The following is a 19,155-nucleotide window of genomic DNA, read 5'->3' on the forward strand; positions in this document are numbered from 1 at the left end:
TACACTGACTATGGATAAGTACCTCATACAGCCCCACTTCAAAAAATCTGAACTTTCCCTTCAAAGTGCCAGAATGCAGAATGTGTCCTGTGTGATCTGCATTAACTTAAAAATAGGTTATCGTGGAGAAACAAAAGTTTTCTCGTCTTCTCTGGGTCTTGCCGTCAGAAATGTTACTTAAAGGCTGTTGAAGCGTGAAGGTGGTGCTGTTCACCATTGTTTTGAAATGTTAGTGTTGGGTGCAAAGGCTCAGAGGCAGCAGGTCTGTGTCTATTCAAAGACCCAATCCCCAAGACCACTGACCAAGTCAAGTTATTATTGATGCTGACCTGAATTCTTATTCACACATTAGCAGCATCACAAAAATAACCTTCAGTCCTCTCAGGAATGTCTCAAAAAGTCGGTGCTTTCCCCGTCAGATTCTTGTCAGTGCCTTTGTGTCATTCCAGAGGGCTGTTAAAAACTGTTTCGTTGTTTGATTTGAAGGAGCAAGGGAGGACGCAGTGCAATACCACCAGCTTATTAATGTAGTGCCCTCCACCTCTAGACATGTAAATCAGTATGCCAGGTGTCAAGAGTACTAAAAATTCTATTTTCCATAACCCCACCTGTTTCACATAAATAACTCTTGTGTATTTGCATGTCTTTCATGCCAATTTTGTGTCCTCTAAAGTTACATTTGGTCTCTGGGAACACTAGACTATCATGTGTTACTGAGAAATAAGAGCACAGATCCAAGGCTCTGCGGGATTCTAAAATTTCTATTGCAACCACATGTAACCTATCCAGTGATCCAAAATCTGTGCCTTTATTGCAAGTGACCTTCCTACAGTAGTAAGGGCCAGATCTTTGTTGGGTTTCAAAACTGGATACAGACAGATCTGTCTTTCTCTTTTGTGCCCCCTCTGTGTCAGATTGTATCAGTGAGCCCAATAATGAAGGATGTACTGATTGAAACGTCAAGTACAGAGAGGCGAGGGGGGGGCGGTGATAGAAAAGGTGGAAGAAAGTCAGGTAGGAAATAAGAAGCAAGTCCAGGGAGCGGAGAGGGGAGGAGGGAAGACATAGGGAGGGAGAGGTTGAGAGAAATGAAGCATTGAGCGGAAGCTATGATCAGGGAGAACAGCCAGTCAGCAGCTGCCAATACAGGAAATCCACATGTAAGAAAGCAGTGGGGCAGAAACTGACCTACACTCATTGTGCTCACCTTTCCGCCTTTGTTTACAGACACAAATCTTTATAATGTGAATGTCGGCAATACCCCCTTTTCACCAAATTAGCTCTAGTTCTTGAATTCATTCAGGATTCTTGGAAGCCTTGTTCTATCTAATGAACCTGAATGCATTTCCGCCTGTTTTTAGTGGAACTATCAAGGATGTGTCATCAACAGAGGCTGTTGCACAATGCACAGCGGAAGTAAACGGTAGCAGCAGGAGTGCGGGTCACATTGATTACCTGCGAGCTTTTGTTCTGTAAGACGTAGACATAGAATATGACACACTTATTGATGTCGCCACAGTTCACATTTCAGGTTAAGGAAAACCTGCTGATTTTTGGTTCCAGCTTGGAGCCAACTTTTCGGCTCTGAATGGTCCAAAATTAGGTGTGCGAACCAGAACAGCACTGTTCCATATTAATGGCAAAGGGGTTTAAGTGCCATTAAACTGGTGCAGATTGATATCAGGATAACTTAGGTTAGAGTCTTTTAAGAAATGGGGAAAACATAAATTTGTGCTTCCATGGATAAAAAATATCCAGATGTGGGTGAAGTATTAGACACACTTTCTCATACATTTGCATACAAAACTTTTCTACTGTACTCACAAAACCTTCAAAACAGGTGGGTTTTGAGCTGCTTTTTAAAGAAAAGACAAGTTAAAATTTAGCATAAAAAAGACAAAATTCTAAAATATATTAATTAACAGATACTGTTTTCTAGAGAAAAAAATAAAATATATTTGTCCTCAGGGATCCATACTTTTATGCCTCTGCGCTGGCAATAGCCATGGCCGCAAATATTATATTTTCAGGTTGTCCGTATGTCCCATTCTTGTGAATGCGATATTTCAAGAACACTTTGAGGGAATTCTTCAAATTTGGCACAAATTTCCACTGGGACTCAAGGAGAAATTGATTTGATATTGGTGGTCATAACTCAAAGGTCAAGGTCACTGTGACTTTGTCTGTCCCATTGTTATGAACGCAATATCTCAAAAACACTGAGGATTTTTTTTTTCTCCCAAATTTGGCACAAACATTCACTTGGAATGATAAAGCAATTCATTTTTAGTGGTCATAGGTCAAGGTCACTGTGACCTTGCATCCATCTTATTCTCCTGAACGCAATATCTCAAGAACAACTTGAGGGAGTTTCTTCAAATTTGGCACATACGTCCACTTGGACCGAGGAATAAACTGATAAGAATTTGGTGGTTGAAGGTCCTATGGTCAAGGTCACTGTGACCTCACTGAACATGTTTTTGCCCAGAACTCAAGAATTCTTACGCTAATTGTGACAAAACTCAACACCAACATCTAATAGGGTATAATGATGACGTAATGACATTTTATATCCAAAAGGTCAAAGGTCAACTTCACTGTGACATCATAATATTCCACATAAAACCTTTCTGGTCATTACTCAATGTTATATCTCGGGAGCAGAGGGGGAGACATTTGGTCAGATACTGAATTGGTGACACTAATCTTGGGTGTCCATCTTGAACCTATAGTGATTGTATAGATCTTCCGTGCTGCTGTGGGGAAAATGTGTGTGAAGCATCCATTTTCTTGCAACTTCAGTGGTACGTGGAGGTATACAACCACGGGGTGGTAATTCTAGTTTTTTTGTTTGTTTGTTTTTTACTGTCTGATTTGTCATCCCTGCTCACCTCTCTAAAAAGCAGCTTTTCGAACATAAGATTATTTTATTTCAGTCATTTTAATGGGCCACAGTGTCATTAAACAACCCTATTAAAAAAAAGTATGCAGTCTCTCAGTTTGTGTACAAAGGAGACAACAGGCAAAAGGCCATTTGAAAGTTTCTCACTCATGCAGCACCCAGATGTGTTCCTCCTGAGATAGAAATCTTTCTCCTGCTCACACCCACACACCTTAACTTTCCTGTTACTTGCTCTCAGCTATGCATCTCCCAGCGCTCCACACACTGCCACCATCACCACCACCACCACCCACTCCTCCTCTTCCTCTACCATCTCATTTCCGCAGGGAGAGGGAACTGAGGCAGGACATCAGACTTAGCTCCCAATTCTCCTCCACTCCATTGCTCTAATGCAATTAAATCCACTGGTGGGAATAGAAGAGGAGAGCTGGAGAAATTCCTGATTAATCCAATCAAATAGGTCCAAGGTCTGTGAGTGTGTGTGTGTGTCTGCGTGTGTCCAGACCAGTGTCCAAACTGCTATAATAATGGTCTTAAATGCACACACTCACATTCACATACACACACACACACACACACACACACACACACAGTCCTGCTCTGCCTTAGGCTGCTAATGAAACTTTGTCATGGTAGATCATGTTAGTGGTTGAGATATTTTTCTAAGGAGGGAGAAGTGCTGGACAGTCCGCAGCTTTTCGAATGAACAAGGTGCCTCTGTTAGTTAAGTAGATACTGTTTAATGGATTCTCCCCAGGGGTCCAAGTGTAGCTGCGTTTATATGGAGCCTTTTACTCCACTAATGACCAGAGTAACGGCTCAATCAGAATGAAATAGCCTTATATAAAGTTGTAAGTCCTTATAAATACAGTGCACTTCCTGTGACTGCTTCACAGTGAAAGTCACACTGTGTTTCACCAATTTAACGCTTCAAACGTGAAGCAGCAGCAGTATTTGCAATTGAACTTAACACAGGTCTGTTTACTATGAGCCTGACATTAATGAGATAAAATTAAAAATACTAACGCTGGTTTACTCGCCGCATAATCTCATGTGAATCCATTTTTCTGATATTACTGTGTGAATTATATACAAACAGGACTATCATAAAATGTTTTTGCTCATGTTGCCATTTCTGTTTTTTGGTTTTATGTATGCACTTTAAAGTGGCCCTCTGAGAGATTCTGTTTGTATTGAAAGTTTTTAGATGTTGACATGACTCACTGGCTGTTGAAGTTAGGCATCAAAAATAATAAATGAAGCATGTTTTTGCAAATTAAAATTAAATAAACCAATTTTGGGGGATTTCTTATGAGAAAATGGTTCCACCTCTTTCTAATTTCTCCATGTCTAGTAAAATATGGGAGGTCATTTATCACTGGTTTAATTTTAATTATGACAGTAAACAGAGGTAGATAAGGAAGTTGTTGTTTTTTTCTTTTTACTCAACAAAAGAAATGATAAAGTGATGCTCAGTTTTGGGCTTGTTACTTGAAAAAATGTTATTTATAAAATCTAATTCCCCTGTTGTTACTCATAACATGTTGAAAATTGATGTTTAATTAATCCCTACCAACAGTAATTGGTTACACTATTTATGTAATTACTTTTGTATACAGCTAAGGCTAGATAGTTTGCAAATGACTTTTACCTGAGGGTCATCTGTTGCTTGTGGTTGGTATTTTTCCAAGGATTTGTGGGAAGACGAATCCCATGAAGATGGGTAACCTTTTGATCTATCACATATCTAGCTGCCAGCTTCATCAGTTCTTTGTCACTTGTAGCCTGCAACTGTCCATGATTAAAATCTAGTTTTGGTTGTTCAGTTAGTGTAGAGCCACAGCCATTCTCCATGGCCCTTGGTGGGATGCATTTCCATGAGCTTCACAGTGTTACGCTGTTGGTCGTAGTTGACTTAGGAGGTTTGAGGTTGTGTTTTTCGCACTAGAAAAACCACATACAACAATGTTGTCATCTGTCCTCCCGGGGTTTTATGTATTTAGTCCTTCTTAGGCAAGCGAAGGGGCTTAGTGTTGCCCACAGGAATGACACTCTGCAACGCTTTTTTTTTTTGTTTCCTCCGGGTGAAGATTGGGATATATGCAGTTCACATAATCTGGTCGGAATTAACATATATATTCTTAAATGCTTTAAGATCCACTTATTCCTAAAAGTGTATGTCACCCAAGAGAGGCACTAAAAACTAAAGTAATGACCAAGGTTGTCACAGTGAAATTTAAGGTGTGCTGATGGATTCACGTCCTCAACTCATGCATTGAGTAACATAGCAAGTAAATGTTCCACCTTAAAAGTTGCCGGCAGTCAGTCCAGTTGAATAAGTTAATACTTTCTCCGACTCCAGCTGCTGCAAGAGTAGGGCTGCTCGATTATTGAAAAAATCATAAGCACGATTATTTTGGTCAAAATCGAAATCATGATTATGCAAACGATTATGTGGCGTACGTGATGACTTATATTGGTTACACGACGGTATGTCATTTCTGTCTCTACATGGTCGCGTGTTTACAATTCTCCTCTGCTCCCTGTATAGCGCACGGTGGAGTTCGGCCCCGATGCGCGCGCGCTCACACACACACACACACACACACACACACACACACACACACACACAGACACATGCACACACACAGACCAACCTCTCTCGCTCTCCCTCTGCCATTTTCAGCACGTTCTTTTTTTTTTTTTTTTTTTTTTTTTTAAATCTTCCGCGATCACCTGCCCCTCGCATTATTCGTAGTTCACCTACTTGACTGGCTCGTGGAGCCAGTTATTTTTCATAATCGTTGAAAGCCCAAATCGTAATCTAGATAAAAATTCGATTAATCGAGCAGCCCAATGCAAGAGGCAGCAAAACATCCTTTCATTTTATAGAAACTCTCCCTGGTATGAACAGTGGCGACATAAGCCTCAAAACCAGCCACAGCTCAGCCCTGAGCAGAGCAACCGTCTGCTATTGACCAATCAACAGACTGCAGTGTTCACAGCTCCACCTTTTAGTACCAGATCTGTGTACTAGGTACCCCAACAGAGGGGGGACCAAAACTGGGGATGGCATGGAACAGTTCCACTGGTACCATCCACAACTTTTTACAGTGGAAACAGAAGAAAAAGTGTACCGAACTGAACTGAACTGCACCATACTGCTTGGTGGAAACGGGGCTTTAAGGTATAATATGCTGGATTCTTGTTTCTTGGATACCTGCTGCTTACAGTCTGGCACCTGGTCACTAATAACTTATTAAGCCCCGATCTCACCTGAGCGCTGTGGGTCTACACGCCCGCAAACATTCCCAACACTGACAGTAAGGAGGAAATAAGAAAATACAGGCAGAGAGCAGAGTCTCTGCAGGTAAATACACCACCACTCACTGAGCGTGGCTCATAAGTGATGATTGAGTCTATACGTTGTTTTTTAAATGTTAATGTATTAACCATGAATTCAGTTGTGTCACTTATTTCAATAACCCTGGGAAGAATATCTACAAAATAAATCTTCACCAAAATAAATCTCATCCTACTATAGCTACGTCACAAACGTCTAATCCTGACCCAGTCTCTGAAAAACAGTGGTCTACTTCTGTCTCCATTTTTTTTTTACCCTCCTGCTCCCAGTCGTATTTACTTGACTCCCTCTCTCTCTCTCTCTCTCTCTCTCTCTCTCTCTCTCTCTCTCTCTCTCTCAAAAAAAAGAAAAAGTCATAAAATCCTTAAAGGTCCCCCACAGTGGGGAATTTCACAGCAGCCGCCCACCTGCTGTGTTTTGGTGGAGGTGGCTGTCGAATGTGTCGACTCCGGATTATATACATCACACAGGGGAACGCTGAAGCTTTCCATCCTGCAGCTCCACTGTATCCTCAGTGTCCTGCGCCTTACATAATATTCACACTACGCTGTCACGCCATGTTACTGCCTACTGCCTGTCAGAGTAGTGAAAAATAATGACTGCACTGATGTGTTGTTGGGAGTGTGTATTAGTGTGTGTGTTTGTGTGTGTGCATTTGTGTTGGTGCTCCAGCTGAAGTTTTGTTTTGGTCAAGGACACAATTCTTTGCTGTCCACAAAAATGAAGAGAAGCCAGCTGATTGGTTACTTCACAGCTCATTACAAAATACACACACACATATGAATACACAAAAGCACACCCACAAAAGTACACAACTTTACAAGGTCACAGCCGAGGTGGATGTTTCTTTTAGACAGTTTTTGGCTGGTTTCAAAGCGTCCCTCTGAAACCAGACAAACCCTTTTAGACCTAACAACCCTGAGCTTCATTTATCAAACAGTGTGTGAATGTATTCAAGGGTGCATATGTGTAGAATAATAACAGCATCTCTGTTCTTTTTTTTCTCCTTTGTGTCAGTGGGTGTGTTCTTTTTTGTGAACAAAAAATCTTGGACCAGCATTTAATCATCATGCAAAGTCTCACATTGACAGATGATGAGATGGAGAGCCGGCCCACCCTCAGGGAGTGTTTTATGAGACTTTCAAAGAGGGTTTTTTTGAAAGCAGGCAGAAAAGTTAACAGGGAGAGATACAACGACATAGGAAAAGATCCAGATTTCAAAAGAGGCTCTGATGATATTTTACATGAGCAAACACGCTCTGATCAACTTATGTTTGAGAAGCCAGAAAACTGCTTCCATTTTGTCTGAGGATAATTTACTTGATCGGCAACATTTGACGACTAGAGATCCTCAAAGTGTCACGATCAAGTTGACCATCACCTCCCACACTAACTAGTGGGTACAGAGACATCAGATTGCACTTACATGACATAGATACTGTAAAACTTAAATTAAAAGCCTGACCTCAATTAAACGCCCAGTCCTTTTTACTAGCCAAGTGTGGCTACACATTTTGACAAATAAAGGCCTGTCTCAATTAGAAGCCTGGTCTGGTTTCCAAGCAGTTCATTTTATAGAAGTTCTTTGGATGTATAAAATGGCTACATACAGATATAAATATTTCAAGTTTTGTCAGTATGGATATGCTACATATTGTTAGCTCAGTTAGATTCTCCACAATTCAATTGTTCTGTGCATTTTACTGGAACCATGAGCACCAAAGAAAACTGGAATTTATTCAGATTTGCCAACATAACAAAAAAAACAAGCGGTGACCTCCCGCCATAAAGTCAGAATATGTGTCCATTCGTTAATTACCCAGTAAGTTACTCATATTCCTTCAGTTGCGATCAAAAGGGTTTTTCACAAAAATTAATCCGAGTCATGGTTGGAACGGTGGTTTAGTGGTTAGCACTGTCACCTCACAGCAAGAGGGTTTCCTGGTTCAAACCCAGGAGGGAGCCCTTCTGTGCAGAGTTTGCATGTTCTCCCCGTGTCATCGTGGATTTCCTCCCACAGTCCAAAGACATGCATTTTAATTGGTGACTCTAAATTGTCTGTAAGTGTGAATGTGAGTGTGAATGGTTGTCTGTCTCTATGTGTCAGCCCTGTGATAGTCTGGCGACTTGTCCAAGAGGATAAGCAGTTACGGAAATGAATGAATGAATAGTCCAAGTCATGAATATTGTTTTAACAGAAAAAAGTGGTGTTGTGTCGGTATGCCAGGTGCCACAATCCTCTCCAATGCCCTGTTTGTCGGAACACAAAATACTTATTTCTCTCAAAGTTTGTAACACATAAAATCTGTGTTTGTGACCACTTCTCCTTTTCCAAGATACCAAGATGCTGATTAAACAGTATTGATGGTGTGTCTTTGGTTGGCATTCTGAACGATGGATTTCACATGACTAGGGCTACAAAAATGCATATTTTGGTCCAAAGAGATATATCCATGAAGAGAACATTCTACCAGACACCATCAACTGTGAGCAGTTGCCAACTCTAGTCAGTTACGACGATGGACTGCTGTCAGGTGAAGGCCCCAGTGAGGACGATGAGCATGCAGACGAGCTTCCTTGAGATGGTTTGTGCAGAAATTCTTCGGTTGTGCAAACCAGTTGTTGCATCAGTTGTTCAGGTGGCTGGTCTCAGATGATGTTGCAGGTGAATATGCTGGATGTGGAGGCCCTGAGCTGGTGTAGCTACATGTGGTCTGCCAGTTTGATGTACTGCCACAGTCATGGAAATATCATTGGAGATGGCCTATTGAAGTGATTGAAAGTTTAGTTCAAGGGTTAGAAGTGAGAATGCCAATGGCACGTCTGTGGCATCGTGTTATGTGATCAAACTGCACATTTCTTATTGTGACAACCCAAAGGCACACCTGCGTAGTAACAATGCTGTTTGAATCAGCATCTTGATATGTCACACCTGTCAGGTGGATGGATTTTCTTGGCAAAGGAAAGTGCTCAGTACCATGAATTTTGATCTGCACTAAAATATCTTGAACTTGAATCTCAACATATAAACATAACATGTTGAGATTCGTACTGAAACAGATGAAGAAGAAGGGATTCAAATTTCTAGCCACAGTCGAGCCGTACACATTCGACCTCTGCAAGGCAATGGGCACAAAGAAGATTATTTTAAAGATGCAGAACTGTGAATAATGTATAACTAAGCTCACTGCACTGAAAAGCTGAGGAAGAGGAGGAGAGGTCTGGCATGCTCACTCTCTCACCCTCACATTATTTGCACCATAATAAATCTCTCAATTATGCAAATGCATGCATGCTGCACGCGCAGACACACTGACAAAGGCAGCCATCTATGCATGTGCAAAGTCAGCAAAGTCACTGAGACATGAGAGGAGGAAAGAAAAAGAGGAAGCAAAGATGTGTTATTTAGTTGGGATGAATTTATTTATGGGAGGGTTGTTTTTATGGAGTTTGGGTTTCACCTCTTAACGCGTTGATGTGCTTTTGATGGCACAGGGCTACATTCTGGGTTATTTACATATTGCTGGTTTGTAAAGAAGAAGAGAGGAGAAAAATGAAAGGTGACGGGGAAAGGGGGAGAAGAGGAAGGTGAAAAGAAGCGAGCTGTGAAGAGAAAAGCGTCGAGAAGTAGAGAGGTGAAAAGAACAGAGGAGCGAAGAGATGAGCTGACAAAAGAGACAGAGGAGAAAGAGTTAGACCAACAAACCAATACAGCCTAGCTAAGCCTAAAATACTGGAGGCAGAATAAAACTGCTAGCATAGGTGGCTCTATCCAAAGTTCAAAAATATGCCTACCATCACCTTTAAAGGTGAATGATTAGAATGATTTCTTACTGAGAGCTAGATGAGAAGATAGATATCACCCTCATGCCTGTACAGTGAAAGTCCAGAAGCAGGGGGGAACTAGCTACTCTGGCACTGTTTCAAGTTCAAAAACTTGTCCTACCAACACCTCTAAAGCTCAGTAAGTCCTCCAATCTAACGACCATGCCATACATCATTCGTTCCTCTAATACTACCCATCGGAGCATTTCCTAAATTAGCCTCCCTACTAGTGGCAGGAGATCAACTCATTCTCATACCTAAACGACGGAGCAGCTTGTTTGCCAACAACTTCCAAAACTACATATGACCATTAACAGTCATGTTTTTAAACAGGTGGTTAAGGTGGTGAGGTTTGGTCAACAAAGGTACTTGGTTAGGTTTAGGAAGCGAGCTAATTGCGAGCTAGTTCAGGCAGTCAACTCAAGCTGCACTGATTCATACACACATGTCATACAAAACACATCCTCCCAATTTGGAGGCCTTTTTAAGCTGCAAAATCTTCCCAGCTCTCCCTTTGTCTATGCCGGTGCTGCCCTGCATCAGTACTGCTGCTTGCTCTTTCTGTTGGGACCATCTATGAAGTGCAACACTGTGGTTCAAGAGGTAGAGCACGTCATCCGCTACTCAGAAGATCAGCCAACCCGGATTCAGTCTGAGGTCGACGAAATCTGGCACTTGGGCAATGACTTACAGCGTCAGACAGCGATGAACAAAGCTGTCCTTTCACGTCGGATTGATATGCGGCCGGTCACCATTATAGTTTAACGGTGCTCTGCGGCGGCAGGGGGAAATGCGGCGGGACAAGAACGCAAGTCAAGGCGACGAAAGTCCTAGTGGGGCGGTTTGGCGTGGTAGGGGATAGGTCCAACAAACACGACTTTCACCCTGGAGAGCGGTGTTTGCATCCTGCAAGATTATAAGGCCAAACCCTGTTCTTTTTTCCTAAACCTAACCACGTGCTTTGTTGCCTAAACCCAACCATGTGCATTAGAGAAAAAAATGGCAATTTGTGGTGTTATACCGACGCAGTGCGTTCATTTTGAAAGGGATTATGTGAGCAGTAAATCTCCTGCAAAAAAGGAAGTGTATTTTGAAAGATGACAATGCATGTAACAGGCATAACTTGGCACAGCGTCCCAGAATGTCAACAACCAACACACCCAGGGTACCTTGCACGTCATATCTGGGCATGGAGAATCCGTGACCAAGGGCTCTAGTTTCGCAGACCGGGCGAGGCGGGGCCGCAGTGCACCTGCGCTTCGCCAACTGGGTGTGGCCAGGCGGATTTTGCAAGTGTGGCACACCGTGCGCCTGGCGTAGCTACTCCTCTTTCCCACCTCCGTCCCTCCTACCTGCGCAAGTCGGAAAGAGGGAGGAGAGAAGGCGTGGAGTGGGTTTTACACACATCACACCAATCAAATGAGCCCCTCTCCTCGCCCTTAAATGCACCGCGCGAAGGCGAAATGAGAGTTTACTCAATTCACCATGGCAGAAGAGGGCAGCAGCGTGAGTCGGCCAAACTTCTCCCAGGAGGAAACTGATGTTTTGGTCCGGGAGGTCCAAGCTCGCAGTGTCCGAATATACGCAACTGCGGGCAGACCTCCACGGGCTGATGATGCAAAGGTAGCCTGAGAGGAGGTCACCACAATTGTAAATCAATGTTGTGTTTCTCTCGTGCGCGTGCGCTCTCTCTCTTTCTCTCTCGCAGTCTCACTCTGTTTCTTTTGGCTTTTCTAAGATGACAGATGCTGAACTGNCACCTCCCCCTGCTGCACCGCCACACCCATCTCAGCGCACCTCGGTCTGCCAAACTACCAAACTAAGCGCGCCTCGGGTTGCGCTGCTCGAAACTAGCTCTGTGTGGGGTTCGCCACCCTGCGCTGCGCCAGGAAACTGGAGCCCCAAATGTCAATATGTGATGACGTCAGAGTGAGAATGTGTTAGATCAGCGGTTCGATCCTTGACTCCTCCAGTCTGCATGTCAAAGTCTCCTTGGGCAAGATACTCCTGATGGCTGTGTGTGTAAGTGTGTGTGAATGCAGCAGGTGACACCTTGTACGGTAGCCTTGGCCACTAGTGTGTGAATGTATCTGTGAATAGATGAATGTTACTGTAATGTAAAAGTACTCTCAGTGATCTGAAGACTAGAGAGGTGCTAAGGGCATTTTTATTGGAAAAAACATTAAATAAATTCACTCTTACACAGCGCAGTGTGCCCAAATATTCAATAACTCAATAACTCTTAGAAAATCTTTTTTTTAAGTGTCCAATGTTCTAAAAAAAAATTCAAAGACAGCGACTTGTTAATTGTTCAACTGTTGTTGATTAATTTAGTTGTAAGCACAGTCAAGTGTCTCTAAATTCTTTTCACACCATACATATGTTAAAAAATTGAATGTGTGTGTTCAGGGATGCATGCACCCGAGATGGAGGGAGAACAATATGAAGCGATGAAGGTTGGGGTAGTATCAGCAAGCACTTCAATCGTCTTTCACTGCTACATAAAAGTTAAACACTTCTTTTCCTTTTATTAATGAATTGAAAAGAGTAACATTTACCTGCAGAGAGATGTTTCTCTTTCATGAATGAATTCACCCTGCTAACCATAAAATATTTTCATTATTTTGAGTTTCAAATACAGTTGCTTGTTTCTTCCACTGTGCCATTGCCAAGAAACACTGAATCCCTGACATCTCACATCAGCACAAAGTACCAGAGACGAATTTTCAGTATACTCCACAGGTGGAAAAGGGGAATAAAAAAGATGAAATAGAAGGAAATTAAGAGATGAGAAGCAGGAAAGGGAAACTAAGATGTGAAAAGAAGAGAGGAGAGTAAAGATGGAGGCAAGGAGGTCAGAGACGAGGAGGCGTTGGAAGTGTAGAGTAGACGAGCAGTTGTTGAGGAGCAATATCAGGCATGGATGCTTTTTAAGACAGACTGCACGAATCAGAGCATTGCGACAAATAAGAATTCAGTACACACGTAGACAATCCTTTATATCATTGCAGGTATGAATATCAATGCTTCTGTCAACCTCTGGGTTTAACTCAGGCTTTATGTGGAACAGATCTGTTATTTGTGCTGCCCACACTCCATTTGTTGTAGCATTAGATATAAATCTCAGTGCAGATTTGCCCTTGTATTGCATCCTAGTGGCAATACAACGTTACCGTATGTCTCTGAGTTGTGATCTCATGCTTTGTTTAAACTGAAACACACTGTAAATCTGTGTTTTATTCCCCAGCTGGTGTCCGCACAAGTTCACAACTCTTAAAGTTGAACAATGTGTTTCTCTTGGTATTATAAATGTCTCTGATCAGTTGTTCTTTCTTCTTTTTTGGGGGGATTTTTCAGTAAGAGCCAGAGGCGGCCTCTGTTTTTGTTCATTTGTTTGTGTGCAACACTGTTTGCAATGTGCTGTGTTTGTGTTGCAATTACCGTATGATATTCACACTTGAGGGCAAACTCATCCCCGAGAGCCCCGTGTGAAGAGATGCAGTGTGTGCTTGAACACCATGAGCGGCTGTAGAAGTCAAAGAAGCATTTCTTGGTGTTCGATGGTAGAGTTTTTAAGCATTTGCAAAGTCTGTTCAGGTGTACTGTCAACTTACTTACAGCGTTAACCTATTCTTAAAGTCCCCGTGAAACAGAAGATAGAGCATCTTTAGCTTCTGCACTGTGATATATTTCCCAGTAAACGAGCTCAAGAGTATTTTAGCAGTCTACAGCTACATGAGGGATTTAAATCAAATCTTTCACATTTGTTTGGACTGCTAAAAAGTGAGTGGGCTTAAAGTTTAGCATGATACGCAGCGGCAGTGGAGTCTGCTGCTGAGCGGACTGCTGGCTCCACACACACCTCCCTCACCATTAGATCAGAAGGATGAGGGAGAGATGAATGAATTAAACCTCCACCACATTGTTTTGGAAAAGAAAAGAAAGGATTTCAAATACATACGTCCTCCTGCCTCTCTCCGTATTGCTCTGCTTCAACCCACACACTGTGTGGTGTAGTCTCATATAAGCAGTGCGGCTAGCCAGTCGCCCAAAGTTTCATTTGGTTGGATGAACTTTTGTTAACGCCCCTGAGCGCAGGATGAGTCATCAAACATTTGAAACCATTTCACCTGTTTTTACAGACAAAGAGAAAACAGGGAGTTTGATGTAAAATGCTCATACTTATGTATTTTTCATATCATGATAAGATATGATACTTTTTCTATACTCAACACAAGAACACAGCGACATCACACTGTTAGCCAAAAAGTTAAATTTTCTGCTGACTCAGTCTTTCTTTCAGAACACCAGCATGTCTGTCTAAGGAACATCTGGTCAGTCACAAAAAAAATTAGCATAGCGTTAGTCCAGGCAGGACAAAATGTCAAGCTCAGCTCACATCCCAGCTACATCAGCTGATCTTAAATAGTCCAATCAACTGATGGAGCAGCTGATTGATGGAAGGGAGTCAGCTGATAGATGACATGATTCCTTTCTATACAACTAATTGGTGCATCTCATTCAGGGTGCCCTCTTTAAACTGCTCTGGCCTGCCTACTGTTGCTGCTTCCTCTGTAAGCCACTTTGCAACCTGCCTCCACCCCAGCTCCTCCTTTTCATGCTGTGTCTGACTTATCAATGTCATTTCTGTTTGTCATTGATGCTGCTCTGTTCTGTTCCTGGGGGGTCTTTGCTGCTGCTCTCCCTATCTTAGGCTTTCCATGTAGGCACATGGAAGAGCAGACAAGTTTGCTCTCTCTGCCTCAGGCTTTTTTCATAGGCACGTGGAAGGGCAGAGAGGCCTCAGAACAGATCCAAATATGATACTGCAAATGAAAATAAAGTTTTCTTTGACTAAAGTGTTCCTGACTGAACTACCTTACTTTTCATGTTTTACCTCTGCAGTAAACAAAATGACATCTGTTGCGTTTTTATAATTCAATTTGTTTTCACTGTAAACCACTCTACAGTTTTGGTTAAATGTTGAATCTGTGCATTTTTGGCAACATACTGTCTAAAAGTGAAGGCGTCATCTTTACTCTACAGAACATACAAAGAAAAGTTAGAGACAGAATTGCTGCAGTAGAAGCGCTATTAGCAACATGAAACTGTCTCCAGTGACAACAGCTCTCTCCTGTGAACACCACCACACACTTACTCCTCTCCCCCTACCTCTCTTTCTCTCTTGTCCTGGTCCAGCTACTCCTCTCCCTGGTTCTCTTCGTCTCCCTTGTCCAGACATTATGTTTTCTCTGATTGCTCCTCTGTTTTTTTCTGTATCTAATCGCCCAAAATCAGCCCAAAAAGGCCCTTTTTTACTGTTTATGTCTCTGTAATTGAAAGAACTTCAACACCTGCTTATGTCTCAGATTGAGCATTGGTCTATTTAATGAAATTTAAATCAGATGTTTCAATATAGCATTCGAGCTGCTGTTGTTTTAGAAGTACTGTTGAGGCTTATACTGTATTTAAGGTTTTAAACAAGGTTTTCATATCTGGAATGCTGTGTGCAAGTATTTGTAAAATGACACAAGAAAGATCCATTTAATTGCATATACTGTCACAACACTATGAATTGTGTTAATGGTACGGTCCACAACATACGGGTGTTGTGCTATTTGTATTTAGAGGTTGAAAATGCGACAACAGATTGGACAAATGGATGTTCACAGTTGAAAATACAAGTTGGAAGTCATTTTTCAGGCAGAAATTGAAACATTTTCTGGTTTCAGGTTATGAATTTTCACAGTTTGCAGCCTTTATTGTATTTTATATGACAGTAAATTCATCTTTTTTTCTCCATGGACTGTTTATTTATAAATTATTGAAAAAGTAATTGAAAAACCTTGTCACCTTGGGCTACGGGAACAAGTGGTTGCCATTTTCTCTCTTTTGTGACATTGTATGCACTGAATTAATAATTGATTAAAAAAAATACATACTAAAAATGATGAAAATAATAATTCATTCCAGCCCTAATTCACTCTTCATCAAAACTCAAGGTGAACTCCCTCTCCTCAGTTTGTTGTTATTTTTCTCTCATTATGCTGCCTTTCTTTCATCTCTCCCTCTCTTTGTGTTTGCTTGTCTTTCTCTCTCTAACATGTATTGTCTCTGTGTGTGTTGCAGGATCACTCTGAACGGGATGAAGGTGTCCAGGCCAGATGTTCGCATCGGCCGCTACAGAATGATTAAACACGAGAGAGACAAACACAATGAGCCCAACCCACAGAGGTACTGCATCATTGTCCAAACTCGTTCTGCGGCTCCACATTTGGATCGATCGTGCTGCTTTTGTCTCGTAGCTACATTGTTCAGATGTTTCTTCCAACTTTTTCATCTCCATTTGAGAGAATTATGATTATGTGGTGCTGCAAAGGGCACGCTATCAATAACATGTCCTTATAATTAGAGCGAGCTGTGGAGGACTGTACTGAAACATGAGCAACACAGGCAACATAAAACCAGCAGAGTCCTCTGTCCTTCATCGTCCGCATTACCTGCTCTCGTATTGTCCAGTTTTAATGGAATTACATGCTAAAGATATTTGAACTTTTAAGCAGTGATGGTTAAATGAGAAACCTTTGATTTTTTTTTATTTATTTATTTTAGCAATTCCTTGTTAACACTCACACTGTGCACACTCACACCTGAGAGCTGCCCACTGTTAGGCCAGTGCTCCTGCTGTTGGCCGCTGAGCAGCTCCTCATAAGAAACTGCAGGAGAAATAACAATGTAGTAGAATATAATTAACTATTTCAAAGTGTATTATTATATTTGCCTATCGCGTGAATAGCTGGTGAGATTGATATGCTTAGGCCAGGGGGATTTTTATAAATACAGATGTCATCAGTCAAATTCTCCCTAATTCTCCTCCTTTAAACAGTTAATTGTTCAGTTATCACTTCTGTAAATGTTATTTCCCACGTTCCATTGACTTCCACACACTGTAACATGTAAATATGTTGTGTCTGGTGGAAAAACTACTGAATCCTATATGTAATTTAATTTTTGTTGACATGAATACAGTAAAAAAAATATAAAAACTATAGTAAAAAAACAAAGTATATTGAGTCAGAAATACTGGAAATATACTAAAAAATAGCCACCATGTGTATTTCTTGGACTATATTAATATCTCAGGCTGTTTAGACGATAGAAATAAAATGTAGAATAGACATCCACATAGTAATCAAAATAGCAGGATGCTCAGAGTGGCAGCCATTTTTATGTGTACTGGTGCCATTGCAAAGAACTTTGACCACTGTAGCAGGCTAACCTCCATGAACCGACAGCACCTGCAGCACTTCCCAAACTCACTAAGTTGAGGTCTTGCAGTACGACCAAACGAGTGGTGGAGTAGTACAAAGCATTGGCGTTGTCTGCTGAGCATTAACAAGTCACAAACAAGAAAAAAATGCCAGCCTAACTGTACAGAGGTCAAAACAGTGTTCTCAATCTAGTGATTGTGACACACGTAACAGCTCGACTGACGTGTGATGTCAAAATATATGTATCATGGTTGATCTTGACGAAGACCTGAGGGCCGAAACGTAATCTAAATAAAAGAGCAATGCATATGGAGCCAGAGTGTGCGGCACTTGTTTCCTACTTTCAGATCCACTGCCAGTGATCAGCACCTCACTACAACCCGTGGTGTGTTACGTTTCTATATCACATAGAGCTCCAAGATGTCCACTTCACAGTCAACAGAACTGCTAAATCCTGGCCAGATACACCTAGGATCATTTGAATTCAGCCAACACCAAAGACAAGGTGTTATCTGCAGTGAATCACTGCTTCAGTCTGGAGAAGCCTCTGAACTGTTGAACCTTTGCAGACATAAGGTGTGAGTGTTGATCTTAAAGAAGCCCTGAGGGCCGAAACGTCATCTCAATAAAAGAGAAATGCATATGGAGCCTGAGTGTGCGACACTTGTCAAATGACCACGGCGTTCTACTCACATTCCATTTCTTCAACTTAAACCTTCAAACTAACAGAGGGCCTCAGTGAATGCGTTTACATAGACATGAATAACCTGTTGATGAGTCTCATTGCAGTTATGATCGTATTAAGGATAATAACTGGGTTACTGATGACCGCAGTATGTTTGCACAGGCACTGTGATGTTTCTAAAAACAAACGGACAACGGGGGATGAGACGACAGGAAATATTAAACACTACACTACGTTTAGTACCACTTAAACTTAACTGCTGATTTCTTCTCAGCTCTGTTTACAACAGCTGTCTGCTCTGAGTATTTCTGCGTATTGCTCTTTCTCTCAACTGCACACACACACACACACACACACACACACAAACACACATGCACATGCTACCCAGGCCCTAGTTACTCACCAGTACTCACCAGCAGCTACACCACTCTCTACATCAGTGCCATCCTGTCAGCGTCGCTGCGTAAAGACAAAACTTTCACTGCTGCCATTTTTTGTATCTCGGTTGCATGATATGGCTGAAGTCACACCTGCGCAGGTAGTCAGCTGCTCTCAATAACCAGGATAAGGTGTATACATGTTACAGTGTCCTGCTTTCTTTCAGAGTACTGTTCAGGTTTCTCATAAATGGGAAAAGGTCTTATCCAGGTTTCTGAAAAAGGCATATGGTGTTACATGCCCAGACACATCAACAAGATACTCAGTCTTCTGAATGGTAGCTGCAGCCTTAATATACTGATTGTTTTACCACAAAAAAACTACCGCTACTGCTGCTGCTATTTATCCAAGCAAGACAACGAAAATGGGAGCAAAATACCAGAAAAAAAGCAATGTCACTGGTCTTGCAGTAAATCATGTATTTTTTATGTTTGAGGGAGAGCAGAGAAAACCCTGCAGAGAGACAAAGAGAAACATTTTCCTATAACTGATAAAACATTTCACTCATCACAGGATGTTAAAAGATGCATGAGGACATGTTAAATAAATAAAAATGCATGCATTTAAAGATGTCATAGTCATTTCCTGTCTTCATAACATTTATTAAAACTCAGTTTCTGCTAATGTGCGAGTTACATAAATAGTGACACCACTGAATGCATACTGTAGT

The 19,155-nt window shown here is 41.7% G+C and overlaps 1 protein-coding gene across 1 annotated transcript in view; it reads left to right on the forward strand.

The window, feature by feature from the left end:
- The window catches only part of b4galt2 (UDP-Gal:betaGlcNAc beta 1,4- galactosyltransferase, polypeptide 2), a 270,223-nt gene that overhangs the window by 233,017 nt on the left and 18,051 nt on the right, over positions 1-19,155 (forward strand). Inside the window, exon 7 of the mRNA XM_050074739.1 lies at positions 16,221-16,325. Within this exon, the coding sequence (XP_049930696.1) occupies positions 16,221-16,325 (105 nt within the window). The remainder of the gene's footprint in view (positions 1-16,220; positions 16,326-19,155) is intronic.

This window comes from Epinephelus moara, chromosome 21 (assembly GCF_006386435.1).
Source record: "Epinephelus moara isolate mb chromosome 21, YSFRI_EMoa_1.0, whole genome shotgun sequence".
Lineage (NCBI taxonomy): Eukaryota > Metazoa > Chordata > Actinopteri > Perciformes > Serranidae > Epinephelus > Epinephelus moara.